This window comes from Saccharomyces kudriavzevii (genome assembly GCF_947243775.1).
Source record: "Saccharomyces kudriavzevii IFO 1802 strain IFO1802 genome assembly, chromosome: 15".
Taxonomy (NCBI): Eukaryota; Fungi; Ascomycota; class Saccharomycetes; order Saccharomycetales; family Saccharomycetaceae; genus Saccharomyces; species Saccharomyces kudriavzevii.
In genome coordinates, this window is record NC_079286.1 from 360,671 (window position 1) to 377,180 (window position 16,510).

Sequence of the window (16,510 nt, forward strand, 5' to 3'; positions counted from 1 at the left end):
TTAAATTACTGAATTTTGCTTTTGGCACAATCTATAATCGTTCAGCTTTTTTAAGGAATTAGAGAAATACGATCCGTCCTTTTTATCAAAGCGGCAAAATGAGGAAAAAACCAATAGAATATTATATTATGTAAGTTACTTATTTATAGGTGTACTATGTATGAGACTCACGTAGTCTTGATTTTGACCTCAGATTGTAATAAGAGGAAGGCCTTGTTGATACACTAGTAGAGTCCTCAAGTTCATTTGTTAGAAGGGCTGCTTTTCTTGGCTTTTTATCAGTATGACTTGTCCTTAGCCTTTCCCTTAGAGGTAGATCTTCAGTGGTAACAACGCTACTCACACCCAGTTTCCTCTTGCGTAACATTTTCCTTTGTAAAGAGGAGGATAAAACCGGCGGAGAGGGCGGGTCTGTAGTCGTTGTTCCTGTTACCGAGAGAGATGGCGATGGCACATACGAAGCTTCATCATCAGTCTTGGAAGACTCTTCTCCCTGTTCTTTTTGCCGTTCTAGTTGGATTTCACGTTGCCTTAAGAATTCCTTCAAGTCATTAGGGGTTTCATTAACCATATCAATCAATTTTTTGAAATCGTCTTTATTTTGGTACAGTTTTTCCAGATGGGGAGTGTCTTTGATAGTTCTTTGGGCCTGTGCATAGTTCTCCATGGAGTTGGCTGGTAATTGTTGTTTTGGAATTGCAATGTCAGAAGGTAGGTAGTCTTTACTTGGGTCTAGACTTAATTTCTCAAATTTGGATAGAATTTTGGGGTCTTGCTTGTCATCAGGTAATAGTTTTTGGTTATTCAAAACCGCCAACGGCTGGCTTGAATACAGTTTGGAGTGCTTTAGCCGGGTATGATTCACGATACCTTGCGCGGAGGTGAAGCCCGAACGGTCGCATTTGGAGCACGTTATTATTATTAGGATTCCGTCATATCTTCTGAAAATGGGCTCATTATCTTCAGTTTTACCGATGATACCGCTGTTGCTCGTCAAACAGGTGCTGCTGTAATTACGTCTGTGGTTAAGGTGCATCTGACTTGGTTTGAAGGGCAGTATTTGGAAGCCCGGTTGTTCGTCTAAGGGGGATATTGAAGAGGAACGGGGCGAAGAAACACCATCAGACTTGGAGTGGGGCAACGAGACGAGTGTAGGCCTAGTCGTTGCCTCCGATATGGATTTCGAGCCGGTCAATCTGTAGTCTATTATATTCGAGTTTGCCGGACGGAGGACGGAGGGTTCCAGAAGAAGCCCATTACTCTTGCTCCTGGTATGGTAATGATGATGGGGCATACGCACTGCCGATACGTCTGCGTTACTGCTGGAAGACAAGGGCTGGCAGTTGATGTTATAGTCCGACAGAACGGGGTATGATGCATTATAATCCGCCGCAGATGCGTTTATGTTTTCTATACTGATGCTATTTTGAAAGTGGCCACCGAAAGAGTTATGCTGCTGGTGTTGTTTTACTTTGAATTGATACGTCTGCTCGATTTTATTCAATAAACCAGTATCGCTATGCAGGGTCTCCAAAAGAGCCATCTTTGCGTTGACCTTCTTGACATTTCTTCGCAAATGGCTGACATGCTTGTGGCTGAGCATAACGTGTAGATTCAGAACATTCAGTATTTCCCTCTTGACGCACTCGTACTTCAACCGTTGAGTGTTTTCACTGTCCGTGTCCGCATTACCAGTGGCGGTGTGCATTCTGAAAGGCTCATCTATGCTTTCCAAATCCTGCGGAGATTTGGGTGTGGTGACCTGATAAACGTTGGCCATCTTAGAGGACGACGACGAAGAGGAGGCGGGATGGTGCTGCTGGTGCTGCTGTTTATCTTGGGCGGGACTCATCATGAGGAGATGGCCATATATACAAAGTGCTGAGTGACAAGGGTGGACCCGAAGAGCAGGAGAGTGCAGAACGTTAAAATGTGTTGATATAGGAAAAGCAAGCACCTGAAGACGCAGAAACGGGGCAGCCACCCACAAGTAAAATGCACACACGGGCCAAAGTTCTTCTTTTACATGAGTTCTTGCTCTTCGCTCTTCCTACTTCTTCCTTGTCTCTTTTTCCCGCTTCCCGCGGCTATGCACAGTGGCAAACGGACTACGTGGATTTCTGTGGCGGGTACCCCTCGATGGCGGGTAATGGGAAGCAGAAGAATCATCATTTTCGACGAGGGAGTTTGCGGTTACCGCAAAGGGTAAAACGTCAATAGAGCAAGGCCATGTCAATTCATGCCCAAACTACATTTGAAATACAATCTAATATATATCAGAGGTGAGTGCAAATTGGTGTTTCGTAGGTGCACAAACTGAAGAGTACCTTTACATACCATCAGACCCGGTTTTCTCACACATGACTTCAGTATCGCCCTCGCCGCCTGCCAGCCGATCTGGCTCGATGTGCTCTGATTTCTCGTCCTCCTTGCAAACTGAGAAGCTGGCACACATTATGGGTCTTAACTCTGATGACGAGGTTCTTGGGCGTATCACCAAACAATTGGGTAGGTCCAGAAAAATTGCTTGTCTGACTGGGGCAGGCATTTCATGCAACGCAGGCATTCCCGACTTTCGCTCCTCCGATGGACTGTACAATCTTGTGAAAAAGGACTCCTCGCAATATTGGTCCATCAAGTCCGGTAGGGAAATGTTTGATATCTCGCTGTTCAGAGATGATTTCAAGATCTCCATTTTCGCCAAATTTATGGAGAGGTTGTACTCGAATGTGCAGTTGGCAAAGCCGACCAAGACGCACAAGTTCATCGCACACTTAAAAGACAGGAACAAGCTTCTTCGCTGTTACACGCAGAACATTGATGGACTTGAAGAAAACATAGGCCTCGTCATGTCAAATAGGAAACTGCCGCTCTCATCGTTCAGTTCACATTGGAGAAACCTGGACGTCGTTCAGTTGCATGGCGACTTGAACAGTCTTTCGTGCACCAAGTGCTTCCAGACTTTCTCTTGGAACAGGTATTGGTCTCGCTGCTTGAGGAGAGGTGAGTTGCCACTGTGCCCGCATTGCGAAGCACTCATCAACCAACGAATGAATGAGGGAAAGCGAACACTAGGTTCCAACGTGGGCGTCCTAAGACCGAATATTGTCCTTTATGGCGAAAACCACCCATCCTGCGAGATGATCACGCAAGGCTTAAACCTGGACATTATTAAGGGAAACCCTGATCTTTTGATTATCATGGGTACGAGTTTGAAAGTTGATGGGGTGAAACAACTGGTGAAAAAATTGAGCAAAAGAATTCACGACCGTGGAGGACTAATCATTCTCGTAAACAAGACTCCCATTGGCGACTCTTCTTGGCATGGTATTATAGATTACCAAATTCATTCAGACTGCGATAACTGGGTCACATTCCTCGAATCCGAAATCCCAGATTTCTTCAAGACGCAAGACCAGATCAACAAGCTAAGACAATTAAAAAGGGAGGCGAGCGATTTGAGGAGGATGATGAAGGCGCAAAAGGACTCGATCAGCACTCCCCCCACTACTCCTTTGAGAACGGCTCTGCATTCCGATAACGACGTATTGAACGTAAAAATAACTTCCTTGAACAAAATCAAGAGGAAGATACTGTCTCCGGAAAATTCCAGTGAAGAAGACGAAGAAGAAAACACTAATATGAAGAAACGCGCCAAGATACGGTCGACTTTCGATGACAAAACAAGTCTCATAGACCCAGCTGATCAAATGAATTAGCAATAATAAGATAACCCCTTTTGCATGATATATTATCCTTTTAGTTTATCTTCTATATATATATATATATATATATATATATATGTATATTTAGAGATCTGCATGACCGAGAAAATAAAAGAAAACAAAAACAAACACTAATAAAGAAAAGGGACATCTCATCGCGGTAAAAACTCTTTCCCTTACTTATCAACGCGGTAACACTCAGGGGATGCAGGTAGTACAAATCGAGCAAGCTCCAAGAGACTACATAAGTGACGTCAAAGTAGTCTCTTCCAAATCGCTGCTTTTGATAACGTCTTGGGACGGCTTTTTAACAATTTACAAAGTAGACGCTCAGGCGAGAAAAGTTGATCTTCTGCAATCGTTGCAGTACAAACACCCGCTATTGTGTTGCAACTTCATCGATAACCCAGACTTGCAGATATACGTGGGGACTGTGCAGGGCGAAATTTTAAAGGTTGATCTAATAGGTTCCCCCAGCTTCCGTGCTTTGACAAACAATAAAGCCAACTTAGGCATTTGTCGAATGTGCAAATATGGCGATGACAAACTTGTCGCTGCGTCATGGGATGGTCTCATAGAGGTTATTGACCCTCGCAATTACCTCAACGAAGTTAGTCTTGGAAAAAACCTAAATTACAATAGTACGAAGGTAAAGAACAAGATATTTACTATGGATACCAACTCTTCCCGATTGATCGTTGGTATGAATAATAGCCAGGTCCGATGGTTTCACCTACCACTCCGCGAAGAAGACAATGGAACGTTGGCGGAATCCGGCCTGAAGTACCAGATAAGAGATGTCGCTCTCTTGCCACAAGACCAAGACGGTTATGCGTGTAGCAGTATAGATGGACGAGTCGCTGTGGAATTCTTTGATGATCAGGGTGACGAGGGTAGCCTAAACAAAAGATTCGCATTCAGGTGCCATCGTTTGAATTTAAAGGACACGAACCTAGCTTATCCAGTAAACTCTATGGAGTGTTCCCCTTTGTCTAAATTTCTATATACGGCCGGTTCTGATGGCATTGTCTCTTGTTGGAACCTAGAAACTCGCAAGAAGGTTAAAAACTTCGCTAAATTTAACGAAAACAGCGTGGTCAAGATTGCTTGTACTGATAACAATCTATTTCTGGCAACTTCCGACGATACCTTCAAGACTAACGCAGCCATTGATCATGGCATCGAGCTGGAACCGAGCTCAGCATACATAATATTTAACTATGAGAAATAATGTACTTTTGATTAAAAACAAAACTCGTGCAATATGATAGAACATTCCAGAAGAAAAATTCTAGTTCATTACTTTTCTTCGCTCCTCCTCCTTTAAGGAATAAGAAAAAAAAATACACACATAGATTACGCGAATAGCATCTATATATAGGTCAGCCAACTTGATAACTAATCTTCCTGTTAGAGTCCAAAACCAGCTCCTTAAACCCTCCCTGTATTTAAAGCAATTCCATACGCGAAAAATATGTCATTGACTGCCGACGAATATAAGCAACAAGGTAACGCTGCATTTACTGCTAAGAATTACGATGGAGCCATCGAACTTTTCACTAAAGCCATCGAGGTCTCTGAGACTCCAAGCCATGTTTTATTTTCCAACAGATCTGCCTGTTACACCTCTTTGAAGAAGTTCAGCGACGCTTTGAATGATGCTAATGAATGTGTCAAAATCAATCCATCTTGGTCCAAGGGTTATAATAGACTCGGTGCCGCCCATTTAGGTCTTGGTGATCTTGATGAAGCTGAAAGTGACTATAAGAAAGCTCTGGAACTAGATGCCAATAACAAAGCCGCCAAAGACGGGTTGGAACAGGTCCATCGTACTCAACAAGCGAGACAGGCACAGCCAGATTTAGGGTTGACGCAATTATTCGCTGACCCAAATCTCATTGAAAACCTGAAGAAAAATCCAAAAACCAGTGAAATGATGAAAGATCCTCAATTGGTAGCAAAGTTGATTAGTTACAAAATGAATCCGCAAGCCATTGGCCAAGATTTGTTTTCCGATCCAAGATTAATGACCATCATGGCTACATTAATGGGCGTCGACTTAAACATGGGTGATACAAGCGAATCAAACTCCATGCCAAATGAGCCAGTAACCAATAGCAGTTCTGAGCAAAAGAAAGATGCCGAATCACCAGCCGTTCCCACCACAAAGAATGAGAGTTCTTCAACAGCACCACAACAGAAAGACGCCGAGGAGCCCGAGCCAATGGAAGTTGACGAAGACAATTCTAAAGCCGAAGCCGACAATGAAAAGGCTGAAGGTAACAAGTTTTACAAAGCCCACCAGTTTGATGAGGCTATTGAGCACTACAACAGGGCATGGGAATTACACAAAGACATCACCTACTTGAACAACCGTGCTGCTGCTGAATATGAAAAGGGTGACTATGAAACCGTTATTGCGACTTTGAACGATGCTGTCGAGAAAGGTAGAGACATGAGAGCCGATTACAAGGTCATATCTAAGTCATTTGCACGTATCGGTAATGCTTATCACAAACTAGGTGACTTGAAAAAAACCATAGAATACTATCAAAAATCCCTGACTGAACATCGTACAGCTGACATTTTGGCCAAACTGAGGAACGTTGAGAAGGAACAGAAAAAGGCTGAGGCTGAAGCATACATCAATCCTGATAAGGCAGAGGAAGCTCGTCTTGAAGGTAAAGAATATTTCACGAAGAGTGACTGGCCAAATGCTGTTAAGGCTTATACTGAAATGATCAAAAGAGCACCTGAAGATGCAAGAGGATATTCTAACAGAGCTGCTGCCCTTGCGAAGTTGATGTCTTTCCCCGAAGCTATCGCAGATTGTAATAAAGCCATTGAAAAAGATCCTAACTTCGTGAGAGCGTACATCAGAATGGCCGCGGCACAAATTGCCGTTAAAGAATTCGCTGCTGCTTTGGAAACATTGGACGTGGCAAGGACCAAGGATGCAGAAGTGAATAAGGGTGCTAGTGCCAAAGAAATTGACCAACTTTATTACAAGGCAAGCCAGCAGAGATTTCAACCGGACACCGGCAGCGAAACCCCAGAAGAGACCTATCAAAGGGCCATGAAGGATCCTGAAGTGGCCGCCATCATGCAAGATCCTGTCATGCAAAGTATCCTGCAACAGGCTCAACAGAATCCTGCCGCGTTACAAGAGCATATGAAAAACCCAGCAGTATTCAAGAAGATTCAAACTTTGATTGCTGCTGGTATAATCCGCACTGGTCGCTAAAATTAAAAATAACTTTACTTTTTTATTCTCGATTTTGTTTTTACCGTCTTACATACCAACATATGTACATATAATGATCTTTCTCAGTTTGTATACCTAAGTTTATCCGCCCGCCACTGTAAAATTTGAAGAAAAACCGGACTTCAAAAGATTTGTTTTTTTTGCCCGAGAAAACGTTCCTCTGACCTCACACCACCTCGTCTAATGATTTCCTTTTCCGATCAGCCCTAGGGAATTCCTGATTGTAGCTTTTCTGGTAACCGGAGTCATCTTATATTACGTCAACAATATTCGTTACATCAGAAGGGCGAAAAAGCGAGGAAAAAATAAGTCATGTAAATATCCGTTAAATTGAAAATAAGGGGAAGTAAACTTTTGAATCCTGATTTAACCAAATCGTTCTTGTAATGTATTTTGTACGTGTATTTTTACACTCTCGACTCCTTTTTCTATTCTTGATGTGCCTGCCATGAAAAAAAGGGGTGATGAAGGAAACAAAAACTAAATAATTATAATAAAGTTTTGTTGATTACCTAATATTGGCTGCCTGAGACCGGAACCATAATATTGTTTTCTGTCTCATTATATCTCGCCACTTTATGCATCTTTTTCTCGGGGACGGTGGTTGCATTTCCCCCTGAAGGGACACCCACTTCATATTTTGAGACTTTCTGGATTTCAGTAGAACTATTCATATCTGTTTCTTTACTCTTTCACCTTGGATTTTAAAGATTTGATCATATTTTTCAATTCCCTGTTTTCCTTTACCAACTCGTCAAATAGATTGGATTTTTCTTCAAGATCCTTGATGTACTTTTCACGGCGTTTTCTAAACGCCTTTTGTGCACTTCTATTTTGAGCCGCTCTCTTTGTATTTCTTAGCAGTTTACCTGTTTTGCCGATCAACTGCCCGTCATTATTATACCTTTCTCCTTCATTGAAAGCTTGTTCCGAAAGAGAAACGGAAACCCGACGTTTTTCTTCGGAGAGGCAATTCATGGTGGTACTGTTTTTTCTTGTTGTTGGCGTGCTATTCGAGGGAAAGTATGAAGCAATCGGGGGATTAGCGAAAGTAGATGTTGTAGTGTAAAAGGGTTCCAACGATGTATGGGATGCGGTATACTGGTTAGAATTGAAGTGATAGTTTGAGTGGGCATCTGTTAGTTGCGACATGTTTAGTCTTGGCAGAGGTGCAGGAACCGAACCAATCATTGTAACCGGTCTTGGAATGCGTGGTCCGGCAGCATTTGGAACATCTTCACACAATGCTCCTATGTTAACGGAGTTTCTTCTAGCAGAAAGATCCGTAATCGACCCAGTTCTGCTTTCAAATGCCGGCTCTTCAAGTGTCCCAATCTTGGGGAGTTGAATCTGCGGTAGAGTGACGTTAGATGTGACTACCGGAATCGTATACAGGCTAGGTCTGTTTTCTTCCTTGATAAATCCTACAGAACTTGGAAGGAAATCTTTGTCCGTAATTTTTTTTGGCGTGGTGCTATCTCTGCTCATTGGATGAGAAACTAAAACAGGTTGGAAATTCGAAGGATGGTTGTTCATCTTTATTTGCATTAACATTTGAGTAGTTCTTGTGTCGGATTTGCCGGGCGTCTTATTTTCTAAAAGGTTTCTTATTTTATATATAGGGGGATATTATTTTTTGCAAATGGCCGCTACTAATAATTGGATATTATCTAATTTCCTATTCCTAAGCAAGAGATGCGTGATGAAAATGTATTACCTTGTTCCTTTTTATATATTTCAATTTAATAATGATGCAGGCATTACCTGTTTTCTCGAGTGGGGAGGCGATCCTTATCAAATTACTTTCTCCCTGCCACTAACAGGGCACTTGCCTTTCTGCTTTTGGCTATTTTTTGCCTACTACTCCTCCTACCCTCAAGCCATCCTCTAGATTTAGTGCCAACAAAATTTTCTTTGCATGTCACCGTTCAAATCGGTGACGCAACTCCGGTTCCGATTTTTCAGCGCCGTGATATTTCCGCTCGAGAATACCCCTCCCGCATTGCGTCAGAGCTGCCCATACAAAGTTAATTTCCCTTTTTTCCGGCTGGGCTGAAGGATTTGGTTGTATTGCTAGAAAACAGCCAACAATAGATTTAAAGCAAGTGCCTGTAGATTTGACTTCTTCATTCGGTGATTTCTAAGGAAAAGTCATTTAAAGTATGAAAGGAACTCTCACGGCGATTTTTGCGTTTCCACGCGTTTTCTCAATATGAGATCACCCTCTTGCACTCCTAAGAATGGCGGCACGAATCCACTCGGATCCTTCCTCCTGGCCCCTTTCCGTTTGCTTATTCCGCTGGGAGGAGTATGTTGCGAAAGGGGCGTGGGCAAAATACGCATCCCACGTAAGAGGAGGGCAACGGCGATTCATGTGGAGCTGTGATAATCTTCGGCAGCTTTCAGGGAAGAGTTAACCTAAAACTTTCCTCGGTACCGCCTCTTTGTGGCCAGATTCCTCTTCATAGTTTCCCGCTGACATCATTACGTGTACATTGCGGGGGTGAGCCCTTTGATTTTCGCTGCAGGGTATATCTTCTAGAATTATGTAAACGATAAACAGCAAAAACTCAGTACTACCGTTGCTATTCCTCCCTTTTTTGAGCATTTTCTCCTAGAAAGAATCAGGCTCTCCCATTCGTGGAGTTTACAATATTGACAAGTAAACGTAAGTGAAGCGCTAACGTATTAGAAAGGCCGTTTTCAATTACTTAATCTTGACGGTTTTTTTCCCCGCTCAATGGCATCATGCTGTCATATTAGAACTTGTTTCTTTTTGATAAAGCTCTCCGAACGAAAGCACGGTGCCTTTGATAGTGACTTCTTATGTGGCAGAATATAAATATAACCTTTCCATTTAATTTGGCTTTTCTTTTATAAGGGGAACCATAATCATTATGAACCCAGTTCCAGGAGCACAGTTTCCGACAACACAGTTTTCGACAACACACTAATTCAGTTTTGGAAAGGGCTAAAGCTCACTATCTTGGAATTTCATTAGCAAGTCAACGCCTACGTTTGGATGTAAACAGAGGAGATCTTTAAATGCATCACTGAACTCTCTTATGATTTGCCTTCTGATAGAGGGCCGAATTTTTTAGAAAATACTAACAGAACTTTTGATTTTGCCCTCGTGTATAAGCGCTAAGTAACAAATCGTGTGTAGGTGCAAATATTCCACCAGAAAAACGCTGCTGAAAGCTCAATATAAAGAAAAAAATACATTATCAATGCATGAGCATAGCATATAGCTATGTTTTCTTCTTGCCTGCTAGTACTCTCAACAATCAAGATATGAAGTTCTATTTCTGGTACTACGTTCAAAAGGCTATTTTTATAAATTTTGTTTGTCCATGGATCTATATGCTCCGTTTCTTTCATCTGATGGCATTCTCTCTTCTTTGTCATCGGTTTTGCAATCTATTTTGGAAATGCTTTCTTACACACCAAAAAAGAGAGATTATAATCTCAATGTTCTCTTGCTATGCTTTCATTGATTGTGAAAGTACCGTCTTGAGAAGCTTTTTTTGTACCCAGATGTAGATACAAACAAAACAACCTGCAGGCATTTCATCAGACCCTTCGTATCATTAACGTATAACTCGCACATCTTTTGCTTGCTTCCTATCGTAGCCTCTTCAAACCATTTCAGTTTATCTACCCAAGATCCGTCTCTTTAACGTAAATATCTTATGGGAAGTGCAGAAATTGTCTGGAATTTATCAATTTACATATAAAAGTCACGTAGTACAAATATCACTTCAAACTATTTGGGACGGAGAGAGTCAGAAGTTAGGACCTGAGGTCAAACACCATGTTTCTTTTGCTACCTTCGAAAGACGGAATCAAGTGGTTTTTTTTTTGGTTTTTTGGTTTTTTACTTTGGCGAAAAAAGTCATTAGAAGATGTGTCAAAGATAAGGAAGGCCTTTGCCATACTTGCAGAAACTAGTATGTCCTCACATATTAACTCAAGCACGAAGCCTCAAGAACAGCATTTATCGATATTTCACTTATAAACCTTTCTGGTTGCAAAACGCCTTCACGTGCAAGGTCAATGAACGTAAGATTGCATTTTTACTACCTCCTCATTTTAATTGTCAATCTAGAACTGATAGATGCACATGGAAAACGAGCAAGAGAAAGAAATAAACCCTCAGAGGTGGAGATTTCACTTCCTAAACATAAAAATGGCGATCGAAGACCACTGCCTTTTGATCATCGACCACACTTCGACCGGAAACACATCGATCATATTCCAGCGTATAATCTCACTGATTTAATAGATGACAGAATACTAAACAAGTATGGCAATTCATGTACAGCAAATGTTTTGACGGGCGGATTTATTTCTCTAGAATTGCCTTCACTTGTATATAACTATACTTTAAATTATCCATCCTTTCTAATTCGTTGTGATAATGGTGGTGTAAATCCTAATTTTTCCCACATTTTACAAAACTTTGTTCGTGATATTAACAGCAATCTGAATGTTCAAGATGACAGTAGCCAGTACGTCGGAAAAGATCCGTTCCCCTTAGGGATGATGATGATCACGTTTGCCTCCGGGTGTATATGTGTCGCAACATGGATGCTTTTTTTAGTGGTGCTGTTACTTCCATCTGATAATCACAATAGAAGGAAAAAACTTGTGCACATTTACGTACTTTTTTCGGCGGTTATAAGAACAGTTTTCCTCAACGAAACTATAGCCGTCATATTTAATAGTCAGTATCACGATGACTACCAGGATGCTAGCCAATTTGAATCCTCCATTGTAGAGACTGCTTCATATAAAATATGTGAATTAGTTTCAAATATTTTGAGTGATATAAACTGGATTTATATTGCTCATTACTTACAGTCTAATTATGGAAAACCAACTTGGAATTGGATCCCATTCAAAATGAAAAAGGGAACTCGCTTCATTATTATTGTAGGTTGCTTCCTTTCCCTAGCCGACAATCTTTTATTTGGAAACCTTCTCTGGAGAAAAAATCTCATTGTCTTAAGGATATTTTATAAGGGAGTGGAACTACTGATATACACAATTTTTATCTCCGTTATTTGTTACTTCACATGGCATAATTTTGCTTACATACTTTTACCGAGAACTGCTGAAACTAATAGGGATAGCAAGTATAAGACAAAACTCAGAATACTTTGGGAGAACTACCACGAAACAATACCATTATTGACCTACAATATCCTAATATTTCTCTTATTTTATTTTACAACAATCTTTTTCGCTGCCTTCACCTTGCATGTTAGAGGATGGACTTTCAACTTCGTTCGCTTCTTACGAGTTTTGATAACAGTAAATGTTTGGGGTTTGATTGGAGTATTAGAAAAGAGGGAGCTACATATAAGCAAAAAGACTGTACTCGGGCGAAAAATAAACAATAAAGATAAGTTTTTCGCCAATCCAACAATCAACTATTATGAGGACGATTTAGGCAAGCACATAAGTTCCGTGACGTTAAACCGAGAACTAAATCGCACTCACAGTAACGACACTTCACATGGTTTATCAAGCGTAGTGACTTCTCCTTCGCCTACCTGGAAATCACCAATTGAAAGAATAAAAGATAGAAGAAGAAGAAGGCATAAGGTCGTGAAAAGCAGGAATAAACCTGAGCAAAGCCCGAATAAATCCAGTTTTAACTCCAATACTAGAGCAACATTATCCAAATACCGAAAGCTATTGAGCAAGCCTAGGCGAAAAGCTAATTCATATGAGCCAGGAACTGGGATCGGACCGTATAAAAAGCTCCCAGTTACTAGGACCGAAATCGACAACCATTTTGGTGGCTCATCATGTCATGATACAGATCTTAGTGACAACGAAAGTGTGGAAACTGAACTCCGAACCAACCACATTTACGATTACGAAAGAAGCGATTAAAGCAGGCCCTGATAGGTGGAAGTGATCATCACAGAAGTGCGGGTACTTTTACCCGTGCTATTTGCAAAAGAATTTATATTCATTTGTAATATTACAGATACCACTTCAAAGTTACTTTCGAGCATAAAATCCAGCAACTCTACATACATATTGATATAGTTCAGTCCCGACCAATAGCAGCGTCACAGGGGTTTTATGTCTCTTTCTGGGGTTTGTTTAGTGAATACCAGAATGACTTCTAAAACAATTGATGAGACCATACCATTTATTTCTTTTTCTTGGACCCCACTCCGTGGCACATAATGTTTCAAGGAAGGAATAGCAGTGGGTAGTGCGAAGAAAGGGAAATAGTAATTGCGTCCTTAATGCTGTGGTAAGCTTTCCAGACAAAAAAAAAGGGTCGGGGTGTATATGGGAGTTGCCGCTTGATTTGGAAAAGTATATAAAGAAGGGTACCCATCACGTTTTCAATAAAGATGAAATTTCACGATTTGTCTCAAATGCCACAGTACATAATATAGTTAACACAATTAAAATGGCTGTAAAAAAGTGCGCCTGCGAAAACGAATGCTGCAAAGACTCCTGCAAATGTGGGGCCACCTGCGTTAAAAACTGTGTTGGTGGTAAGAAGTGTAAATGTGATCATAATCCTGAAAGTTCTCAATGTAAGAGTTGTGGTGAAAATTGCAGGTGCGGTACCACGTGCGTTTGTGAAAAGAGTAAATGCAGTTGTGAAAAATGCTAAGTTGCCTTTTCTCCTTATTTACATAACATATAATTTATCACTCTTTATTGTTATTCGTTAATTTATTTGCATGTAGTTTTGACTTACGCCTTCTTTCGAACTCTTCTATATTGTTATTGGAGCACGGTTGAAAGTATGATCGACCATTAATGTAATGGTCGCGCCTCTATCATGATGCCTTTTACGGTTCATCCGCTTTTTAAAAGAAAGAAAAAGAATAATTCCTCAATGCAAGTTTAAAATTACAGTGTTACGCATATACATGAGTACAGATATGGTATATAGCATTTTTTCGTTTCGTCGTTATTCCCCGTCTGAAGCATTTCATTGCCCAAAGATTATAGGTCTCCTGCGTTGTTAAAATCCATATCATGTGAATTGTCAGTGCCAGTCATGAGGCCGTTTTGATGTGGAATATTATATTGAATGTTACGCAATGGTTGTTGTTGTTTTTGTCGCTGCCGCTGCTGCTGGCAGTTTGTGTTTTGTTCATTAGCGCTATTATTATCAATCAAGGAATGAGGTGATTGGGTTAGTTGAACAAATGATTCGCGCGTATCGTTTGATAAGTGCTGGGTAGCCAAGCTTAACTGTAAACATTTTCTTTCCAAATGACAAATGTATTCGATAGATTTCGTTAGAATGGATGCTTTGTTTAGTTTCGTAGCTGGTTCTAGACCATCTAAGCCTAACAAATCTCTGGACGTAATGGGAAGATCATTACATTTTTTATAAGCTACTCTTAACGTTGGAACAGTTCTCCTTAATTGCTCGATTTTATCGTTGATGTTGGAACGGTATTTCTTTTCAATTATGTTGTGCGAAACTCTACCAGTTCTCACCCTTTTTATTCTTTTAGGAGTTACATGGAAATGTTTCCGCATGGGGGAAGTTCTTAGCTTAAAGCTCAGATCATTACCATCCATTATTTCGTTATCATTGCTATCGGTATTGTCATCGTCAAGATTTTCCAGACTCAGAGAAGTCTTCATCTCATCTGCAGTGACTAAGGCTGACTCATTCTTCGATAAAGGAAGTAGGTCATCGAAAAGCTGTTCTTTTTTCACAATTGACGCTGCTGAAAGAAGATTTGGGTCTCGTTCAGATTTCAGTGCAGTTCGCTTTAGATTATCGATATTTTCGTTGTCATTATTGTTGAAGGCTTCCATGTTATGGATATAATCCTCACCATCGATAGTATCACCATTGTCTGCAGTCATTGTGGTACTGCCAGTTGTTGTCGTAGGTATAGAATTCAAGGCATCAGTATAATAGTTGTTATCGATCACTGATCCATGACTAGATGTGTTAGGAAACGACGAGTCGCTATACTGATCTGTGGTGGAATATGCGCTGTTTCTATATACAGGGGGCATGGGAGGCTGAAGGTGAACTGGAGCTTGGAATGGCGCGTAATATGCCTGCGTTGAAGGTCCTTGAGAGCCCAAACTATTGGAGTTATAGGCCGGCTGCGGTACATTAAAATTGTTACTTTGAAACATTAAATACGTTTGGTTTGTAGTAACGTTAACACCCTGCTCTTCATTGCCATCCTGGGCACTTCTACAATCGAAGACCTTAATGGCAACTTTATTACTCAAGTCGTTCATCACAGAATCGGTTTCCGAACGGCCAGAAAAAGAGTTTTGAAAATTTGGCATTCCCAATTTATACTCTTATCGTTGCTAAAATGAGTACTGAACTGCAGCTATTCTATGTTCTAAGCGAATGGGTGGGTGGGTGTGACAAATTGTTAAACTATCTCTAAGCGGTCTTGGGAAACTATCTCAAAGCAAAACGAGCGAAAGAAATAAAATTGGAAGCGTAGTCTTATAATATTGAGCTTGATTATATGCGATAAGATTAAATCAAGTGTAACGATGCCTGGGGCTTAAGATATTGAAGCAGGATATATAAAAGGCTTTGCTGCTCTTAAGAAAGATACGAAGAGAACACCTGAGCTGGAAATACAATACCAGCTTTTCGTTTTTCCAGGAACGCACTCGAGGTGAAAATAAAACAATGATGGAAGAGAAAAAAAGCTCGAAGAGATAATGAAAATGCAGCAGAGAAGACTAGGCACAACAAGTGGGATTGTGTCTACGCTTTTAACGGCGTACCCTTTTTCCTCCCACGTTTTTCGACTGAGATCTCAATGTCTGCAGTAATATTCAGCGGCAGGGAGAAGGCACGTTGCTTAACAAGCACAGGCTAGCTGGAATCCAAAAAAAGGCCAGAACCGGCGCGGAATTCCTCGTACCGAGCGGAAAGGAGGGGTACCGCGCGCTCGGTGATTAACATACGTACACCCCGAGCTAGAAGTAGTCGTGGGATTCGTAGGCAAGAAACACTGCGGAGAATAAAAGGTTGTGATGTCAATTTTTTGTGGAAGGGGCTTCTTGGCGTCCACGGGAACAAAGCTGCAGCAACTTTTTTATTGTCCAAAGCCGCGCTCCGGGTGCCAGAACGGTTCCGTTTCTACTGGCCCTCCGTTCCTCCTCCTCTTTAATCGCCCGTGCAAGCATTAGTCAGCACAGGAATAAAGTTAGAAGAGATTTTTTTTTTTGGCAATTGAGAGCGAGCGAAAAGTTAAGGTTTGGATTGTATTGAGCGTTCGTTCATTGAAGAGCCAAAGCACAGCGATAGCGGCTCGATGGATAGACAAGAGGGGTATAAGAAGGGAAAAGAGGAGAATTCCAGAGGTCTAGCGCATGTTTAAAGCATATAAAGTTTTGCTGACATGCGGCGTGCATTGTTTTGGGTGGGGCAAACATACTTGTGGCTTCATTTGACACATTTACTAGCTTTCTACTGGCCTAATACAGAGAGGTCTCTTCCTGAAAGGAGGAGATTTTAGCTCTTGAGATGTAT

The 16,510-nt window shown here is 41.1% G+C and overlaps 9 protein-coding genes across 9 annotated transcripts; 6 read left to right on the forward strand and 3 right to left on the reverse strand.

Annotated features, from left to right (window-relative positions):
* Positions 1–154: 154 nt before the first annotated feature.
* AHC1 (Ahc1p) lies at positions 155–1,855 on the reverse strand (the record flags this gene model as incomplete). The annotated part of the gene is made up of 1 exon (XM_056231204.1): positions 155–1,855. One exon carries the CDS (start codon positions 1,853–1,855, stop codon positions 155–157), a length of 1,701 nt encoding a protein of 566 aa, XP_056085046.1.
* A 505-nt stretch (positions 1,856–2,360) lies between these two features.
* Positions 2,361–3,719, forward strand: HST3 (NAD-dependent histone deacetylase HST3; the record flags this gene model as incomplete). Its single annotated transcript, XM_056231205.1, has 1 exon — positions 2,361–3,719. The coding sequence occupies one exon, from the start codon at positions 2,361–2,363 to the stop codon at positions 3,717–3,719; it is 1,359 nt and encodes a 452-aa protein (XP_056085047.1).
* Positions 3,720–3,930: 211 nt separating this feature from the next.
* On the forward strand, positions 3,931–4,956 carry BUB3 (Bub3p; the record flags this gene model as incomplete). The annotated part of the gene is made up of 1 exon (XM_056231206.1): positions 3,931–4,956. One exon carries the CDS (start codon positions 3,931–3,933, stop codon positions 4,954–4,956), a length of 1,026 nt encoding a protein of 341 aa, XP_056085048.1.
* Positions 4,957–5,199: 243 nt separating this feature from the next.
* Positions 5,200–6,969, forward strand: STI1 (Hsp90 cochaperone STI1; the record flags this gene model as incomplete). Its single annotated transcript, XM_056231207.1, has 1 exon — positions 5,200–6,969. The coding sequence occupies one exon, from the start codon at positions 5,200–5,202 to the stop codon at positions 6,967–6,969; it is 1,770 nt and encodes a 589-aa protein (XP_056085049.1).
* A 705-nt stretch (positions 6,970–7,674) lies between these two features.
* Positions 7,675–8,544, reverse strand: CIN5 (Cin5p; the record flags this gene model as incomplete). The annotated part of the gene is made up of 1 exon (XM_056231208.1): positions 7,675–8,544. The coding sequence occupies one exon, from the start codon at positions 8,542–8,544 to the stop codon at positions 7,675–7,677; it is 870 nt and encodes a 289-aa protein (XP_056085050.1).
* Positions 8,545–8,632: 88 nt separating this feature from the next.
* SKDI15G1840 (uncharacterized protein) lies at positions 8,633–8,881 on the forward strand (the record flags this gene model as incomplete). The annotated part of the gene is made up of 1 exon (XM_056231209.1): positions 8,633–8,881. One exon carries the CDS (start codon positions 8,633–8,635, stop codon positions 8,879–8,881), a length of 249 nt encoding a protein of 82 aa, XP_056085051.1.
* A 2,165-nt stretch (positions 8,882–11,046) lies between these two features.
* Positions 11,047–12,894, forward strand: DFG16 (Dfg16p; the record flags this gene model as incomplete). The annotated part of the gene is made up of 1 exon (XM_056231210.1): positions 11,047–12,894. One exon carries the CDS (start codon positions 11,047–11,049, stop codon positions 12,892–12,894), a length of 1,848 nt encoding a protein of 615 aa, XP_056085052.1.
* A 535-nt stretch (positions 12,895–13,429) lies between these two features.
* Positions 13,430–13,639, forward strand: SKDI15G1860 (uncharacterized protein; the record flags this gene model as incomplete). The annotated part of the gene is made up of 1 exon (XM_056231211.1): positions 13,430–13,639. The coding sequence occupies one exon, from the start codon at positions 13,430–13,432 to the stop codon at positions 13,637–13,639; it is 210 nt and encodes a 69-aa protein (XP_056085053.1).
* A 338-nt stretch (positions 13,640–13,977) lies between these two features.
* On the reverse strand, positions 13,978–15,300 carry HMS1 (Hms1p; the record flags this gene model as incomplete). The annotated part of the gene is made up of 1 exon (XM_056231212.1): positions 13,978–15,300. One exon carries the CDS (start codon positions 15,298–15,300, stop codon positions 13,978–13,980), a length of 1,323 nt encoding a protein of 440 aa, XP_056085054.1.
* Between the last annotated feature and the right edge of the window lie 1,210 nt (positions 15,301–16,510).